The 20,444-nt window shown below is 41.6% G+C and overlaps 1 protein-coding gene across 1 annotated transcript in view; it reads left to right on the forward strand.

The window, feature by feature from the left end:
* The first annotated feature begins 1,354 nt into the window (after positions 1-1,354).
* MFSD4A (major facilitator superfamily domain containing 4A) overlaps positions 1,355-20,444 on the forward strand; it is a 69,337-nt gene continuing 50,247 nt past the window's right edge. Inside the window, exon 1 of the mRNA XM_074222497.1 lies at positions 1,355-1,584. Coding sequence (XP_074078598.1) covers positions 1,355-1,584 — 230 coding nt within the window. The remainder of the gene's footprint in view (positions 1,585-20,444) is intronic.

A 20,444-nucleotide genomic window follows, 5' to 3' on the forward strand; every position in this document is an offset into this window, starting at 1 on the left:
TTTTCCTCTTTCCACGATGGGAGAGAAGAGATTTAAATCCTTATCCTTTCTCCTCCGTCCAATTGGGGAGCGTGGGGAAAAGGGACCTTTCGGACAGTGGGGGCAGAGGGAAAGGTGAGTTCTAGATATCTGGACTAGATAGCCTTAGAGCTCTGACTTCAGTCCCCTCAGACTCCCTGGGCAGCCCCGCCGCACTGGGGACCGGCCTAAAATGTGTCTGCTTTACTTAAGGCTTCGACTTGGGTCCTCTCGGCTTTCCGGCCAGGGTCCACGAATGCGTAGCTAACTCAGCTTGGCCCTGTTTCCTTAGCTGCGGTACTTACGGGCAGTTGCTCAGTCCCAGGGCTGCACCTGGACTGAATCTGAATTCAATTTAACTTAATCAACAAACCCTTATTATGTGCCTCCTTTGTGGCCACTATACAAAGGCAAAAATGAAACCGTCCCTGCCCTCCAGGAGCTTACACTCTGCTCGGGAAATGCGATAAGCTAAAAGACAAATGATGATGATGATGATGATGCCCTTCCTTCCCTTCATGGGGGCGGGGGGGGGGGGGCGGTAGTTTGCTGATGATGTTTGTCCTTCCTTCTGGAAGACCGTGACAACAGGGAGGTAGTTTGATAATGATGATGATATCTGTCCTTCATTCTCGAAGAAGACCAAGACGTCGGGAGGAGGTGATGCCATGACAAACACATGAATTGAGTTTGTTTGTTTGTTTGGGGGGGGGGGTGCTGTGCTAAGCCATCTGCCTCACTTTCTCCCCCAGAGCCATCTGGGTCCAGTGGCCAGAGATGAATCAGGACGACTGGAGATGGCCCTGGACGCGAGGCAATCAGGCTTAAGGGACTTGCTCAAGGTCACCCAGCTAGTGAGAGTCAAAGGTCTGAGGCTGGCTTCGAACTCCTGTCCTTCCGACTAGCCAAGGACAATGTGACATTCGGAGCTGCCCAGGGAGACTCTGGCCCTAGCTCCGCTCCTGTCACGAGCTTAGGCGTCTTCCTCCCCGTCCCCGGCCTCAGTTTCCCCTCCGCACAGCGGGACGGTCGGGCCGGAGGACCTCCGAAGCGCTTTCTGGCTCTGCCCCCGGCAGCGCGCGGGTCCGGGAGGGAGCGGGGCGGGCCTCGGGCCGGCCCAGGAAGCCGCGGGCCGGGGACAGCCTGAGCCGCAGCCCCACGGCGCCCGCATCCTACCCCCCACCTGGCCTGGGGCCCAGCCCTCGGGGCCCGTGGGCGGGGCGCGCCGCGGCCCCCTGGGCTGCCCCGGCTCCTCCCCGCGGGCGCTGGGACTGCGGGCCGGCGAGCGGGCGGGCGGGCGGCCGGGGAGTCCGGCCGGGCAGCGGGGCGCGGGGCCATGGGCTGCCCCGGGCACACCTCGGGCTTGTTCCGCCGCAACCTGCAGCCCACGCTCACCTACTGGAGCGTCTTCTTCAGCTTCGGCCTGTGCATCGGCTTCCTGGGCCCCACCGTGGCCGACCTGCGCTGCCAGACGCACAGCTCGCTGCCCCAGATCTCCTGGGTTTTTTTCTCGCAGCAGTTCTGTCTCCTCCTGGGCAGCGCCCTGGGGGGCATCTTCAAGAAGACGTGAGTGGTCGGCCTTCCCCTCCCTCCACCCCTGCGCGTTCCCTCTCCTCCTCCCTGCCTCTCCCTCTCTGCATCTAGCCATGCTCGCTCCTCCGCGGCTCAGTTTCTACGTGCCGTGGACAAGAGCGGTGGGTTGGTAATCGCAAGATCTGGGTTCGGATCTGAGCTTTGTCAAGCATCCCACTCTTAAAATGAGGGGTTTGGAGTAGGTTTTCCAAGATCCCTGGCATTCTCCTCCCTCAACTCCTTTCTCCTCTCTACAGCCCTTCCTCATCTCCACGGGTGCCTTGGCCTGGCTGCAGGTTGGTCCCTGTCTTCTACACTTCTATTGCTTTCCCCTCCAGCTGTTCCTAGCCTCCAAGGCTCGCTCTCTCTCTCTCTCTCTCTCTCTCTCTCTCTCTCTTGTTTAGGTTTTTGCAAGGCAAATGAGGTTAAGTGACTTGACCAAGGCCACACAGCTAGGTAATTATTAAGTGTCTGAGGTCGGATTTGAACCCAGGTACTCCTGACTCCAGGGCCGGTGCTCGCTCTCTCTCTCTCTCTCTCTCTCTCTCTCTCTCCCCATCCCCACTGTGCTCAGAAAATTTTTTTCCTTTCCACTTGAAATATTAGCAACCCACAAGGTGACTTCTGGATTATTTATTTTCTTGATCTCACTAAAGTGTGGTTGAAACCAGTTCTCCAGCCTCCCATCCTCACCTGGGGCAGGGTGAGGGAGGGGAGATGGAAGTGGAGGTGATAATGGTGGTGGTGATGTGGGTTTTCTGGGTAAAGAGAATAGTTGGGAAGGAGGTGGGAATCTGAATGAGGTCACCATCGCTACTCTCCCCTTCCCTACAGATGGATCTAGGTTTTTTGTAATTACTTGTACCTGCTGCCAGAGGTAAATTTTAAAGACTTGTAAAATAAGGGGGTTGAACTACCATCCAACTAGAATATTCTATAGTTCTGTGTTATGGGAGACTGGCAAAAGTGAGAGTATCAGCTGAGGGGCAGGAGGAAGGGAGATGCCAGGTAGCTGTCCCACAGCATAAAAGCAAATATCCTTGAAGGAAAAACTGTGATCAAATGTGGCATTCTCTTATCCCTCCCAGTTACTGAGAGAACTTTCATTTGGGTCTCTTCTCCTGAGAAAGTCTGATCTTGACTGGGGCTGAGACCATCCTTCAAAACAGAAAAACCCTTCCTTCCCTTCCCACCTATCTACATATGAGTGAGCATCATTAATCTACCTTGGTGGTTGGGGATGGTGGGGGGGGGGCATTAGAACCAGAAGGGTCCTTAGAAATGATTCCATGGATTGCTATGTAAATGGAAGGAATCAAAGCAAAACAAAAAAGAGAATGCTATTTAATTATAACAGTCAAGCTTGGCCCTGGGGAAAGCATCCTTCCCTCTGCAGACTTAGAAAATGATTGGTGATGTCTATGTGCACAAAATCATGGCTAATCATATCTTTCTGGAAAGGTATAGGATCACAGCTTCAGAGATTGAGATCTAAAAGAGACTTTAAGAGACCAACTAATTCTACTCCTTAAGTTTACATATGAAAAAATGATCTTATAGAGGTAAAGTGACTTGCCAATTGACACAGGTTAGTAAATGTCAGAGGTGGAATTTTAACTTAAATCCCAAGCCTTGCAACTTTATTTCTCTTTCAAATGCACAGTGATGTTAATTAATGTTGCAGAATTGTTCCCCCCTCCAACTTTTTTTTTAAATCAATTATTACAATGACTTCCTTTGGAAATGAAGATGATATAAAAATCAAAAGTTATCAATGATTTTATTTAAAAGATAAATAAATTATCTGGTTCAACCTCCTGGAATTTTTTCAGTTGAAGCCCAGGGGTCTGGGGAAGACATATGATTTTGACATGAATAAGGAATGTTTAAATATTTATCCAAGGTCACATAAGGACTTAGTGAAAGAGCTGAACCTAGAATGTTGATCTTATGCCTCTTAGTCCATGGAGGTAGGGAACTGTTTGCCACGTGCGGACTCATATGATATTCTGGATACCAGGGTTCAGCTCCCCCTTCTGATATCATTGCTCTAGGACAAAGGGATCATTTTGTTTTCTTTTGTGCTACTTACATCCATAGCCTTCCCACTAAAGAAACCTCCTTAGAACCCACTTAGGAACATATCTGAATCATTGAGTCCAGTGTCAGAGCTAGAATAGAATTCAGGACAGATCATCCAAACTATTTGTTTTGCCGATGAAGAAACTGAGGCTCAGGGTCATGAAGTGATTCCCTCAAGGTCACAGAGGCAGTTAGGATTCAAACTCAGGTGTAAGTCCTGGGCTTTCTCCTATAATATGTTCACTGTCTCATAATGATGAAGTCTCTTCTACACATTTGTTGTTGTTCAGTCATGTCTGACTTTTTGTGATCCCATCTGAGATTTTCTTGGCAAAGATATCAGAGTAGTTTTGCCATTTCCTTCTCCAACTCATTTTACAGAGGAGGAAAATTAAGTGACTTGCCCAGAGTCTAACAGCTATTAAGTGAATGAGGTCAGATTTGAACTCAGGAAGATGAATCTTCCTGACTCCAGACCTGGCACTTTATTCTCTGTATCACCTAACTGCCTCCTCTATACAGCATATCATCCTTCAGATGATCTGCTAATGATGTGGGGATTTTGGTTGGGGTTGAGGAGAGAAGTGTTGATGACTAAGATTCTTTCCTTTTGATAGCTTTTAGAGACTAAGATCAAGAAAGGTTGAGTGACTTACCTCATATCACTTAATGAGTTTGGGGATGTGATGATATTATTTTATTCAGATTTCCATTATCCCACTCCGTGCTTGAGGTCCTACAGACCTTCTAACCCTCTGTCCAGTGGATTGAACTATAAAAGAATCAATAGATTTAGCTCTTTCCCAAAAGAAACAGAGGACGTACAGGAGGGGAGGAACATGAAATTTTACTGTGTTGTCAGAGGAGACCTTTTTGTTGATGAAGAAGGAAACAAAGGTGTGCTTACAGGTCTGCTTCACTTTAAAAAAAATCCAAAATTATGAAAGACATCATAAGAGGGGGAGAGGACCTTTAAAAAGCAGTTCCTCATCCTCTTGATTTTTTTTTTTAGCTAAGAGACTGAGGAAACATACTGAAGGCAAACTGTCTATCAATAAATGTTTACCAACCAGTTAATTCTCAGGGGAAAAAAATGTGCCACAATACACTTTTAAGATAACCCAAATTCTTGACATTATTATCTATCAATTTCTTATGTCTAAACAATCACAAAACAATACATCAACCCTCATTTTTGTCATTAACCAATTTCTTTTTTTAAATTGAAATTGTATTTTATTTTTCTAATTATATGCAATGGTAACTTTTCAACATTCATTCATTTGCAAATGTATGAATTCCATAATTTTCTACCACCCTCCTTCCCTCCCCCCTCCCCATGTTGGTAAACAATCTGGGAAAAGTTGTATATGTACTTTTGTGTTTAACATATTTACATATCAGTCATGCTGTTTTCATCAATCTCTGAGGAGCAAATGTTCATACTGAAAATTTAACAGTCAGCTCCCAAAAGTCAATAGAAGCTGGCTCCAGCTTGCACCTTACTGTATATTGAAGAAAAAACAGAAATTAAGTAAAATAATATCAGAAGGGTTAATGTCAGCATGAAAATTGTGACTGTGGGATGGCTAGGTGATACAGTGGAAAGAGCATCAGCCCTGGAGTCAGGAGGATCAGAGTTCAAATCCAGTCTCAGACACTTAATAACTGTCTAGCCATGTGATCTAGAGAAAGTCACGTTAACTGCATGGCCTTAAATAAATAAAATTTTAAAAGAAAAGAAAATTGTGATTTGATTGGCAAAAATTTCATTTATGGAATATCCATTGCATAAATTAAGGTCTTCTTATATTGTCACCCTCCCAAAAGATGGCTAACCTGACATCTAAGTGACAGAGAATAAAATATTGTTCTTAGAATCAGGAAGACCTGAGTTCAAACCTTGCTGCAGACATTTATGAGCTGTGATATCTCTGACAAGTAACATTCTCTCTAGACCTGTTTTCCCATCTGTGACATGAGACTGCAATAATAGCACCTGCCTCCCAGGGTGGTTGTGAGAAGAAAAATAAAAAAAGATATATTTGTAAAGCTCTTTGCAAACCCTGAGGTACCATATAAATGTTAGTTACTGCAACTAATTTTAAAAATCAGTCCTGCAATGTAATCAGGAACACACAGTCTACCAGATTGAACACACCCCTCAGGTACCTACCATTTCAAAAGCATCAACTGGGATCAGCTGATTAGTGGAAAGCTTCTAGGCACTGCATCATTGATAAGAATCAGAATTTTAGAGCTGAAAAGGGAACATGAGGATGATCTCATCCAATCACCTCATTATTTGTTAGGAAACTTAGTAAAAGGACAGTGTATTGTCTACATACTTAGAGCCAGAGCTAGAAGAAAAATCTAGATATATGCTGTGGTTATGGAGATGGGAACTGGCTCCCCCCTCAATTTACTCTTCCATTTAGACATAGATAGATAGATAGGTAGATAGATATAGATAGATAGATAGATAGATATAGATATAGATTTTACATATATATGTATATATGTACATTTGTGTGACTATATGTCATTGTTGTTCAGTCATGTCTGACTCTTCATGATTCCATGAGCCAGATTATAATGTTTAAGGCATTTTCTTGGCAAAGACACAGGATAGGTTTGCCATTTCTGTCTCCAGTGAATTAAATCAAACAGATGTTAAGTAACTTGCCTAGGATGACAAAACTAGTAAATGTTGGAGACCAGAATTGAAGTGGGGTCTTCCTGATTCTGAGTCCAACACCCTATCCACTGAGCCACCTAGCTGCCTCTTCTGCATATATAATCAGGTTAAAGTTGAGGGTAGGAGTAGATACTGGAAGCAATGTTGTATAATAGAGTGCTGATCTTAGAGCCAAAAAAATCTGAATCCAGATCATCCTTCAGATACTCAAGAGCTTTATAAAAAAAGGCGAAAGCCTCAGTTTTCTTATCTGAAAAATAGAAATAATAATGCTTGCTGTCCCTACTCCAGAGTGGCTGCAAAAGTCAAATGAAATGTCTGCAAAACAGTTCACAAAATTTGACATATTGTAGAAATAAATGTCCACTTATATTTTGCATAGAATAAGGTGCTTACTAAACACACACACACACACACACACACACACACACACACACACACACTCCTACAGCCAGAGCTCTGACCCATGTTGGAAAGGAAATTATGTGTGGCTTCAGGACTTCCTGTTGGGAATTGAGGCCCCTGGATCCCCAGCAATAGTGGAGGGTTTACATTCTGGATCTCTTCCCAGCCACCCCAAGTCAAAATGTGAGAATGAGCTCTTGCCCTTGGTTACCTGAAAAACAAACAGACCTCCAGCGGAGATGAAGGGACAAAGCTGCCAGAGCTGGTGAGATGGAGAGGCCCTCTAGACTTCAGTAACCTTCTCTGTCTCCTTAATCTAAAAAAGAAATAAAAAGGCTTCCTCACCACATGTCAGAGTAACCTGAAATTTAGCTGTCAGTCATTCTTATAGTTGAGAAAGGTTATTAGACCTGGAAAAGTCTCACTTTGGAATGCCAATTTCCCTGAAATGGGAGATGACAGATTTCTGAGAATCAGGTCTCTGGAGGATTAGAGTTTAATGGAAGAAGATAAGCATAAGATTGGAGATTTAGAGTAGAAAGGTACCTTAAAGGTCATCTCCGGGTCCAAATCCCTCATTTTATGGCTCAGAAAACAGACTCAGGCAAAGATTTGCCAAAAGCTACACAGGGTTGTGAAGGGAGTCCTCTGACTCCAAATTTAGCATTATTTCCATTGGGCTTCTCTGGAGGCCTCTTTTCCTGGGCCTCTATGACTGTTCTGGGGGCCTGGCCTAGCTGAGGCCTCAGGTTGGTCCCTGGTTCTCTGAGATGGAAATAGAAAAAAAAAGAACGTTATGTTCGTGTGTGTGTGTGTGTGTGTGTGTGTGTGTGTGTGTGTGTGTGTGTGTGACAGAGACAAAAAGACAGAAAAGAAGAGCATGTTTCTAGAATGGGAGTGGGGTGTATGCTTCCTCCGATCTGTCTACACCAGCTTCCTTGTTCACTCATGTATTCAACAAACTGATAGATGCAAGCCACTGGGCTAGGGGTGGGATGACAAACAGGATTGGGGTCCTTCTCTCAATGAGTTTACTCTTAGTGGCAAGGACCAAAACTGAGATTACTAGATTATTTAAGAGAGACAAGTGCAAAAGAGCAATCAGATAAAGAACTAGAAGAAGTTTACAGAAGGAAATCAGGGTATCAAGGGAGGCTTCATTCAGGAAATACCAGCTAAATTAGCCTCACTGGAAAGGAGGATGACAGAGATGTCCTATCCAGGCATGAGAAGTATTAGAGGGGATGAGGAAAAACACTGAGGCCAAAGATAATAGGATGGGAACTAAGAGAGAGAAGAGTTCAATTTTTTAGATATTTTATATATTTTTTTATTTTTAAAATTTATTTACTTTGAAATTTACAATTTTCCCCCTAATTTTGCTTCCCTCCCCCCACCCCCCCACAGAAGGCAGTCTGTTAATCTTTACATTGTTTTCATGGTATACATTGATCTAAGTTGAATGTGATGAGAGAGAAATCATATCCATAAGGAAAAAATAAAGTATAAGAGATATCAAAATTACATAATAAGATAACGGGTTTTTTTTTTTAAATTGAAGGTAACAGTCTTTGGTCTTTGTTCAAACTCCACAATTCTTAACCTGGATACAGATGGTATTCTCCATCAAAGATATCCCAAAATTGTTCCTGATTGTTGCACTGATGGAATGAGCGAGTCCTTCAAGGTTGAACATCACCCCATGTTGCTGTTAGGGTATACAGTGTTTTTCTGGTTCTGCTCATCTTGCTCAGCATCAGTTCATGCAAATCCCTCCAGGCTTCCCTGAATCCCCGTCCCTCCTGGTTTCTAGTAGAACAATAGTGTTCCATGACATACATATACCACCATAGTTTATTAAACCATTCCCCAAAGAAGAGTTCAATTTGACTGGAATGAGAGATGTGAGAAATTTGTGAAGGGAAAGAATAGGAAAGAAGTCTAGAAGGTTGGCCTCAAATCAAAGAAGGCTCTGAAGGTTGGAAGAAGGCACTTATTGGGTGTTTGGTGGGTTTTCTTCTCTGTGTCACATTATTTTACAGCCAGTCTTTGGTAACAGCCAAGTTTCCTCTCAACCACTTCAAGTGTTATACCTGTCTTAAAATGAATTTCTCAAATACAAGATAAGGGAGACAGGGATCTTCAGCAATTCTTCTGGGGGGATAAAGATTTGGGAAGTTAGGGAGTTTTAATTTCAAATACTAACAACATATATATATATATATATATCAGTCAAAAATTGTAAAGAATTTTTTAAGGCCATTGAATCCAACCTCTTAATTTTGCAAATGGGGAAACTGAGGTATAGAGAGATTAAATGTCTTTCTCAGTCATACAGCTGTTAAGTATCTGAGATAGGATTTACACCCAACTTTTCCTGCCCAGATAACACAGTGAATAGAGTGTCAGACATGGAGTCAGGAATACCTAAGTTCAAATCCAGACTCGAACACTAACTCAAACACCCTGGGCAAATCACTCAACCTGTTTGCCTCAGGTTCCTCATCTGTAAAATGAACTGGAGAAGGAAGTGACAAACTCCTCCAGTATCTGCCAAGAAAACCCCAAATGGAATTACGTAGAATCTGATACAACTGAAACAAACAGAACTAAAACCTACTTTCAAGTTCGGTGTCCTATCCACTTCATCATTGCACTATCTCTCTGTGATTAGATGTGATTGTAGAATGTCTTGAAAGGCAATGTCTAGGAATAAAGAGTTCCCACTGTATTCTGTCCATATCCCATCTGGAATATTGTGTTCATTTTTGAAGAACACTAAGAATGGTCAAGGGCCCATAAGGACCGTGAGTTCATCCCGTATGAAGATGACTCTCAGATCTATAAATCCAGTTCTGGTTTCATATCACCCACTGCTTATTGGACATTTCCAGCTGGATAAGGCATCCACTCATCTAAAAGAGCTTATCACCTTACACCAAACCATTCCTCTTCCAGATTTTCCTATTCCCATCTGTCCTTCATAGTCACCCAGATTCAAAACTTTAATGTCAATCTCAACTCATTATTCACACCCACCCCATATATCTAGTCACCAAATCTTATTTCTACCATTATAAAATTTCTTACATCTGACTCCTCTCAATTCCTTCAGGGACTCCTTTTGTATCCCCAGTAAGTGCATAAAAATATTGATTGACTGATTGATTCACATGGTCAGCACTGTAGTACAGGCAGTCATCCTCCTCATCTGAACTATTGCAGTAGACTCACATTTGGTTTCCCTTACCTCAAGCCTTGCCTCATTCCAGTGCATCCTCCACGCAATTGCAAAATTGGTTTTTCTAAAGATCAAGTCTGATATATGTCTCCTTGATTGATAAACTACCGGGAACCCCTATTACCTTTACAATCAGACATCAAACTCTGATGAACATTTACAATCTGACTCACTCCTACCTTTCCAGGTTACTGACACATTACTCCCCTCCATGAACTTTGCAATCCAGTCACACTGGCCTCCTCTGCACACAGAACACTCCCTGCACACAGAACACTCCTAACCTCAGTGAGTCTCAGTGAACCTCCTCCCATATCCATTGTCTCCTCATTAGAAAATAAGGTCCTAAGGGTAGATATTAGTTCACTTTTTTTCTTTGTTACCCTAAGGCTTTTTTACCATAATTTATAGTCAAAGCTTAATGACTGATGAGCAAGAGAAGACTTGAGGGAGGGAAACTATTAATATGAAAGAAGTCACAAGACATTTTTTCTTCTGAACCTAATGTCCTTTTCTCAATGTTCATCCTTCTTGTTTGTCCTGCTCATACTTTCTGTAACCTTTGACCCTGTCAATCAGCCTTTTCTCCTTGACATTCTCTTCTCTCTAGGTTTTCATGACATTACTCTATCATATTTTCTCTTTTCCTTCTCGATTTCCTTTGTTGAATTTTCAATCAAATCCTGTCCACTAACAATGGTGTTCCCCACAGATCTGTCTTGGGCTTTCTTCTTTTCACCTTGTTTTTAATTTAGTGTTCTCATCAACTCCCATGGATCTCATGATTATGTCTGTGCTGAAGATTTCCAGATCTCTTTTACTAGCCCTAACCTCTTTCCTTACCTTAAATCTTACATCTTCAGCCTTCCTATTGGACATCTTGAATTGAGTTGTCTCATAGACATTTTAAACTCAACACATCCAAAAGAATTCATTGTCTTTTCCCCAAAGTAACTTTACTAAATACTGTCAAAGATAGCACCATCCTTCTGGTCACCTAGCATGCAACCCAAGTGTCATCTTCACTCCCTATCACTCCCGTATCAAGTCAGTTGCCAAGATCTGTCGCTTCTGCCTATAACATCTTTTGTAAATGGTATATGTCCCCTTCACTCGTTTGATACTGCTACCAGTCTATTGCAGGATCTTGTCACCTCAGTGTCTGTCCCCCACCCGCACTCCCGGGACTGTTGCAATAACCTGCTACTTGAGCTACTAACCTCAAGTCTCTCCCTACTTCATTCCATTCTCTCTTCAGCTGTCAAATTGATCTTCCTCAAGTATGGGTCTGACCATGTCACCTTCCTCTCTATTCCCACTCCCCCACTTCAGCACATTGCAATGACTCCCTAGGACTCCCAGGATCAAATATAAAATCCTCTGACATTCAAAGCCTTCCTTCATAATCTGAGGCCCCTCCTAACTCAAAAGTCTTCCTTGTAAATCCACTTTATATACTCTGTGACCTAGAGTCTCTAGCCTCTCTGCTGTTCCTCAAACAAGACTCCAAATATCTTCCTTGGCTGTCCCCCATGCCTGGGATTCTCTGCCATCTCATCTTTGCCTCCTCTCCTTCAAGTCCTATCTAAAAATCTCACTTTTTACATGAAGTCTTTTCTAATTCCCTTTAATACCAGCAATTTCCCTCTGTTGATTATCTTTAGTTTTTCTCTAACCTGGCAAGGTCGTTTTGGTGTTCTTCAGGAACAAAGGACAAGGACCAACCAGCCAACCATTCTTTCCATATCTTGTTTGTAAATAGTTGTTTATACATAGTCTTCTCCATTAGACTGGGAGCTCCTTGAGACATATGCCTTTTGCCCTTCTTTGAAACCTCAGATCTATGATTGCTCTGTGGGAAGTATCAGAGACAAATTTAAGGAAAACTTCTAAACTTAGAGCTATGTATAAAGGTGGAATGTATTGCCTCAAGTCCAAGGATTTTGAGTTCCCTGTCAACAAAAGTCTTTAAACCAATGTATTGCAGAAAGCACATTTTCCTGTGCCAGACAGACTCAATAGCTGCTGAGCTCCCTTGATAGTAGTTGATTCTATACTTCTGTTGGTAGTTGGTAGCCCTTGGAGGTTTTTGATATCTGCACAGCAGTACATAAGGCAGATTACTTGGCAAGGGAATTAGAACAATGGTTTCAAACTTGAATAGAAACAGATCCCAAGTAGTGGGAGTGAGGCTGGATTTTGATCTAGAAAACCTCAAATTAAAATTATCTATGTGGTATTATATTTTTCATGAATTTTGTTAAACAATTTCCAATTACATTTAATTTGGTTCTGGTCATAATGGGGAGTTTTACAGAGCATATGAGGACCACCAAGCAAGAGTTTGATATCTCTGGTGTGGAGGATAAATTGGAGACTGTAAGATATGGTAGACAAGAAGAGTTGAACCAGTCAGCCCCTCCTTCCTCTTAGATTGGGGAAAGGGGAAGGAGGCTAAGAATGTAGCGAAGGACAGTATTTCCTAGTAGCAAAAATATTCCTCCTCCTTATCTCCCTGGGATGTTTGCTACCTGGGCTTGGTAAAGAATATTGGGGGAAAGGGTTAGATTTTTTTCCTTGATGCCTTCAAGGACCTGTCGAACAACCCAGGGCAGCTGATGAACCCCTTTATCTCTCTTGGGCATCTCAATGACATATGGGAAAGGAACTCCCTAGAAATTGATATATTGAGATCTTTTCTGACTTTGCCCCCTGCACCAAATTCTTTTCCTTGGTACAGTGAACATACAACATAAAGAACCCATATCCTCAGGGAGCTTATCCTCTAGAAAGGGAGGTAAGGTTTGTATAGGATTACAGTGCCAGAGAGAAGGCACCATCTGAAAGAATTCTCTGAAAAATCAGGGAAGGCTTCATGGAATAAATGGTATTCAAATTGGACTTTGAAGAATACACAGTAGATTGAGGAAAAGGAAGAGTTAGGCAGAGAAAGCAGCATGTGGATAAGGTCAGAGATAAGACCAAAGTAACAATATTTGCAGTGTAACACTGAAAAGACAAAATTATATAAGGTTTGGAATGCCAGTCTAAAGAATTTAGACTATATCCAGTAGGTAATGGGGAATATGGGCAGCTAAGTAGCACAGAGTATAGAGTCCTAGGCCTAGATGCAGGAAGACTCATCTTCCTGAGTTCAAATTTAGTCTGAAATAACTAGTTGCTGTACCCTTGGAAAGTCATTGAATCCTATTTGCCTGAGTTTGATCATCTATAAAATGAGCTGGAGAAGGAAATGACAAACCACTCCATTATCTTTTCCAAGAAAATCCCAAACAGGGACATGATGAATCAGACACACCTGAAAAATGACTGAATAATAAAACAGGGACTCAGCCTACCTGGTGTAGGAGACAGAAGACTGGCCTTAAAGATCAGAAAATCTGGTTCATGTTCTGCCTCTCCTATATACTAGCTGTAAAATATTGGGAAAGTCGCTTATCTCATCGGTCCCCTAGCAAATTTAAGACTAAAAATAACAGACAAATCATTTATCTTCGTTGGTGGAAAATGGACAGCATTTCCACTATGGAAATTCACCAGGCTAAAGAAATCCTGAGTCCCCAGTGAAAATGGGCAGCCAATTTAGATCTGCTTGAGGTACAGCCCTTCATCTATTTGCTGCTGTCTACCCTGTGATAGGCAGTATCAAGTCTGAGCCATTAGCAAAAATATCACTAGGAACTTTTGGCTGCCAATCTATCTTGGTTTAAAATACGTGTATATATATACACATATAGATAGATATAGATAGTATATGATATAGATAATATAGATGTAGATAGATAGATAGATAGATAGATAGATAGATAGATAGATAGATGACAGATACAATTTAATTGAGAAATCACCCCTTTCACGAATTTGCCCTAGTTCTACCTTCAATCCAATTTTCCCATTTGACTTTGATCTCACTTTTACTATGACCTTTAAGTAATCAGGATGTCATTTGGCACTAAAAATGTCTCCTGCTGTAAGAAAATCCCACACCAGAATATTAGTATTAACTGAAGAAGGGAATAGCCAGAGAATGGCAGTTCCTGAAGGGGCTATTAAACAACCTGCCCAAGGTTATACATATAAAGATGGAGCCAGAACTACAATTCAGATCATCTACCTCCCAATCCAATTCATTTTATTTTTTTTAGGGTTTTTTTTTTGCAAGGCAATGGAGTTAAGTGACTTGCCCAAGGCCACACAGCTAGATAATTATTAAGTGTCTGAGGCCAGATTTGAACTCTCCTGACTCCAGTGCCAGTGCTCTATCCACTGCGCCACCTAGCCACCCCTCCAATTCATTTTAGAAAAAGTTTTGCTACAGGATTTAAGTAGTGAGCAATATCCTTACCCCTCAAGTCCCTACCCTGGTGTATTTTAACTTATACTTTGACAAAAAAATGAATTGGTTCTATATCCATTTGTTCTCACCAGTATATTGAGTTTTTAATATTAATTCATTCTATGATCTGCTGTGCCTTTCTCTCTACATCTGCTGTTAGCTTCTCCATTAGACTGGGAGTTTCCATGCTGACTAAAAAAAAAAAAGGATTGGGAACTTCCAGCAAGAAGAGGCTGGTTTCCCATCAGACTGATAATTCCAAGATGGTAAGGACAATTTCTCTCCCAGCAAAATGAGGATTTCCCCATTCCTTGGCATTTTCAAAAGGAAATGTCCCAATCAGATTCTTAATTCCTTTGGAGATCTTGTCATCAATTTTAGATCAAAAGCACCTGACAGATGGTGGTCATCTGCTTGTGTGTTCTCTGGCCCTTTTTGAACTTTCTGCCTCTCTGACCCCCATCCTTGCCCTACAGGCAGCAACTGCTTTTTATGGTCCAAAGAGGTGGGGGAGACCTTCAGCCAGGAGATAGACTGTTTGCCCTACTTTTTACCTCATTTCAGAAAAGAAACTACAGCAGGTTTTCCCCTCTTCCATGGGTCTGAAGTTTGATGGGGGAAAAAATGCTGCCCCTATCCTCAAAGAGCTCCCAGTCTAATGGTTGAAATCCTTACTATTGTCAGTAATAACAATAGCACTGGGGACCCTCACAGGTTAGTTATCAGTGAGTGGAAAAGATAGAGGACACCAAAACATTCTCTATGCCTCTCTGCCATGAGCACCTCCAAGGATCAAGTACCTTGGCAATCCACCAAAAACCAAAAACGTGAGATGAATGGCAATGTAATAGAACACGAGGGTTGGCCCTGCTGGTGGAATGTGACTGCCCCAGCCTGCACTGAGATGATTAAGAGTCCCTTCCCCCAAAATGGGCACACATGATCTAGGTGAGTCAGGACTCTCCCTATGGGCCAATGTCACCAGTCTATAGGCTATGCCCACCATATGCCTTCAGAGACCCACTGGGTAGCCATTGAACTAAATGTCTTCTTTCTCTAAGTACAGCTCCCAGGTTCAAGGAGGGAGCATTACATTCCACATAGGTGATATGTGCACACCACACACAGATAAACCATTGAAGGAACAGAATACTCAGGATCCAGAAAAATTCGGTAACATTCAAGGTCACACAGCTAATGTTTCTATGTAGGCCCTCCATGCTCTCTCCTCTGGCCTGAATTGAAATCCCCCTTTCTCCCTCTCCACCTCCTCCCATCTTACCCCTCCCATTGGAGTTTCAGAAGCTATATAACTTCTTTAACTTTTCTCTCCTTATGTCTGGACTGTTAATATTTAACTTGGTTCAGTCTCAGGCTCCAGGATACAGGGTGCATTTCCAGAGGCAGCTAACAGCTGAGCAGAGAGATCACTTGGCTTATAGGTAAAGGACTTGAGTTCAAATTCTGACTCTGGTTAACTTTGGACACGTTATTTCACCACTGTATCATGATTCCTGCATCTTAAGATGAGAGAGGAGAAACTAAAGTTCTTTGCTGGACTAAATCCCATGATTCTCTCTGACCTCTATCTCATCTTCCTTCTTCACTTCTCACTCTTGTTTATGAGGAGTACACCTTTATCCCTGAACCTCCTCTTGGTTTCCACCATCCTGGACTGCAATAGGGGAAATTCTATTGTCCCCTCTTCTATTTGCCCTCAGATGGTCTCTGCTAGGGTTGTGGTGAGGAAGGAGATTTTGAGATCTCACTACAGCTCCCCTGGTTCTGTCCCCACTGCAAAATCATTGGGATCAGGAGTTCTAAGTTCAATATGAGCTATTTTGATTTCTGCTACCCTTTTAAAAAGGTAGTCATTTTTCCCTTTCTGGGCCTCAGTTTCTCATTCTGTAAAATGAAGATATTGAACTAAATGTTCTCTATGCTCCTGACCCCTGCCAATTGTTTATGATTCTTTCCCAGGCAGAAAGAAATAGGGGCGATACCAGTTCCACTTGGATAGCCCAGAAACTGTGCATCCAGGGTCAGGGATCAGAAAGGAAGGGAGTGCCAAGGGAGGGGAGACAGTGGTCCAGTTGGGGGAAGCCCGGGAGCTGAGTTGTAGGGTAGCTCCTGCTCCCGCCCACTCTCACCGGCCTGCTCCCCGTCTGGTCTCCATTTCCTTCCTCCTCTATGGACTTTGGCACAGTGATGCTGAACCTTGCCAATTTGAAATGCAACGGGCTCATCCGGCAGGCTGGGGAGGGTGTGGGAGTCGGGCTTGGAGGTTGGCGGGGAGGGATGTTGCAGCAGGCAGGATAAACTGGCTTTGCTCCAGAGGAGGGGGAAGTGGAATGATGGGGACAGGAGGGGCCCTCCTGAGAACAGGGAGGAAGGTGAAAAAAACTCCCATTTGAGCTCCTAGTCAGAATCTGGTGAATCCCTGAGGGACTAACTGATAAATTACAGCATCATTTTATGTTTTTAACAGGACTTGAGTCTTCTCCCCATTATTCACACTCGTGGTCCTTTGGAAATAGTGAATAATCTAAAACATTTCAGTTTGACTTTGCGTTTTGGTTTTAATCTTCCTAAATTCAATTTTCTTAGTTTTTTAAAAAAAAACCTCTCTGACACTCCCTTTGCAAAGGCATTGAAGGAAAACCAGTCTGGAATTAAAAATCCACCCTGGATTGTTCTCCTATGTATGGCTAATAATAACTACTGATATTTAGAATTTACATTGACCTCTCTGGACTCTGAGTTTCCTCATCTATAAAAATGAAGGGATTAGAAGCTCTCTGTGGTCCCTTCCCTCCCAGCCTAGATCTAGGACTCTAAAAGCATTCATCTTGATTCCACAATCCCATGATGGAACTATCCTACAGGTCTTACTATCTTGATTTTAAAGGTGAGCAAACCAAGGCTCAATGACTTGCCCATGGCCACCCATTTAGGAAATGCCATAAGCAAGTTAGGAATCTAGGTCTCACTTGGACCCAGTTCAAGCAATTAACCACAGTGTACTATGCTGCCTGTTCCTCCAGTTCTTCCCATGGATATGGAAGGGGAAAGAGGGTTGGAGCTCACTCAAGTACTTCTCAAGTATAGAGTCTAGAGCAAAATCACTTCAGGAATCTTAGAGTGGAAAGGAAGGTTCTTTTTTAAAAAATTTTTATTTATTTAAGTGACTTACCTAAGGTCACACGGATGGGTAACTATTAAGTGTCTGAGGTCGAATTTGAACTCAATCCTCCTGACTCCAGGATGGGTGTTCTTTCCACTGTGCCACCTAGCTGCCCCTAAAGGAAGGTTCTTGAAGGTCCAATGCATACACCTTGCAACACCAATCAATAAATCAACAAACATTTGTTAAGGATCTATCAGGTAACCAGATATTGTGCTAAGTATTGGGTACAAAGATAAAAGTGAAATAGTCTTTACCCTCAAGGAACTTAGATTTCTTCAGGGGGAAATAGCATTTGCACATATAAACATATTTTAAAATATATATAAAGTAAATATAATTTAAGGGATGTGAGAGAAGGGAAAATCACTACTTCTCAAGGAAGTCTGGTTCATTTTTTAGATACAAAGTTTTCCTTTACATTGAAACATGCCTCTCTACAATTCTTCCCCACACCACCACAACCACCACACCTACCAGGACTCTGAGGTCTACCTTTTGGGGCCAATTATAACAAATATCATCCTTCTTTCCGGTGACAACATTTTAAATGCTTGAAGATGGCCCTCATGTTCCCCATAAATCTCTTTTCTATGCTAACTGTTCCTACCTTCCTCCAAATGATCTTTCTAAGGAACACCTTCCAGTTTTCTCACTCTAAAGATTGTCCTTCTCTGGACACCCTCCAACTTGTCAGTGTCCTGTGTCCAGACTTGAACATGATATTCTAGGTAACAGGACTATCACCTTCCTCCTTCTGAACACTATATGCCTCTCCAGGCATATTTCTTAAAATCCACTTAGTTTTTTCAGTTTTTTTCACAGTGAAGTTTGGAACCTACCAAAAAGCTCATCTCTTTCAGATGTCTCATCACATTTCTGTCATATTGTCCTTATACAGTTGATTTTTTTAAAAACCTTGTGAATATTTACATTTTTCATTACTAAGTTTCATCTCCAACATCAATCAATAAGAATTTATTAACTGTCATGTTCAATGCTGGTATTTCAAAGACAAAAACAAAACAGTACCTTCAAGAGGGAGCCAATGTGCCCACATACATATAAGAATATGTAAAATATAAGAAAGTAATTTCTAGGGCAGAGGAGCTTCTAGCATCTGACAGAAACAGGAAAAAGCTCTATTTATGGGGCAACACTGAATTTTGAAGAACACTTTGGATTCTAAGAGGCAGAAATGGGAAGGGGGTGATAAGATGGGAGATGAAATGTTGAGTATGACAAGGAATTAAATGACCACCAGTTTGACTGAATTTTAGGGTATGTGATGGGGAGTAATATATAATAAGCCTAGAAAAGTAGATTGGAGCCATGTTGAAAGAGGTTTTAGTTTCTTTTTCATTTCTCTTTTATAAAAATTTAATTTTTGATTTTTATTTTTAGTTCAAAAATCTCTCTCTCCACTCCCCCCACAACCCTTGAGAAGGCAAGAAATACAATACCCATTATTTATATGAGGTCATGTAAAACATATTTCCACATTAGCTCTGTTGTGAAAGCACAAAAAAAGAGAAAAAACTATGCTTAGTTCTACATTCAATATCCATCACTTCTCTGGAAATGGATAGCATTTTTCATCATGGACTATAGAATTGTCTTGGAACACACAGAGATTATTATTGTCAGAGTAGTTAAGTCTTTTATAGTTGATCATTTTTATAATATTGCTATTTTTGTGTACACTGCTCTCCTGGTTATGCTCATTTCACATTACAGTAGTTTATGAAAATCTTTCCAGTTTTTTTCTGAAAGCATCCTGTTCATCATTTCTTATACCCCATTAGTATTGCCTTACAATAATAGCCATTCCCTAGCTGATGGGTATCCTCTCATTTTCCAGGTCTTTGCCACTACAAAGAGAACTTATCAATATTTTTGCACATGTGAGTTCTTTTCCTTTCCCTTTGATTTCTTTGGGATATAGACTTTATAGGGATATTACTGGGTCAGATGTTATGAATGGTATTCTAGTTAAAGGGACCTTAATATCCAAACAGAAGAGTTGCATTTTATATTGGAGGGAGCCACTGGAGTTTATTTTGTATGCAAGTGAAATGGTCAGATATGTACTTTAGGAAGTTAATTTTGGCAACAGGGTAGAAGACCAATTGGAGAAGAGAGAGATGATACAGGGAGATCAATTAGAAGGCAGATGCAATAATCCAGGCAAAAGATGATAAGGAACTGAGTAATAGTTATGATCATTTTAGGGAAAAAAAAACATTTTTTATATTGTAAAGGAAGAATTTACAAAACTTGGGCAACTGATAGTATATGTATTGTGAGGAAGAGTGAACATTTGAAGATGGTTCTAAAGGGTCAATTCTGAGTAACTTGAAGATTGGTAGTACCCTTCTTAAACCCCAGTGCAGGATTTTAGATTTATCTCTATTAAATTTTATCTTATTTAATCCAGTTTGTCAAGATCTTTTCAAATCTTGGCTTCATCATCCAATGTGTCACCTTTTCTTCCCAATCTTGTATAATCTACTAATGTGATAAGTATTCCACTTGTGCTTTTAATTATATTATAGATAAAAAAGTTAAACTTTTTGAGACAAATTTTTCTCAAAGTTGACATGAATCAACTAGTGACTAGTCTTTGAATCAAGTCATTCAACAAGTTACTATTCCACTCAAATGTACTATTCATCTGGCTCACATCTCTCCATCTTACACAAAGAGATAGCATGTTTTTGTAAAATTCTTTTTTTCTCTCTCTTTTTTTTTAGGTTTTTGCAAGGCTAATGGGGTTAAGTGACTTGCCCAAGACCACACAGCTAGGTAATTATTAAGTGTCTGAGGTCGGATTTGAACTCAGGTACTCCTGACTCCAGGGCCGGTGCTTTATCCACTGCGCCACCTA

This window comes from Macrotis lagotis, chromosome 2 (assembly GCF_037893015.1).
Source record: "Macrotis lagotis isolate mMagLag1 chromosome 2, bilby.v1.9.chrom.fasta, whole genome shotgun sequence".
Lineage (NCBI taxonomy): Eukaryota > Metazoa > Chordata > Mammalia > Peramelemorphia > Peramelidae > Macrotis > Macrotis lagotis.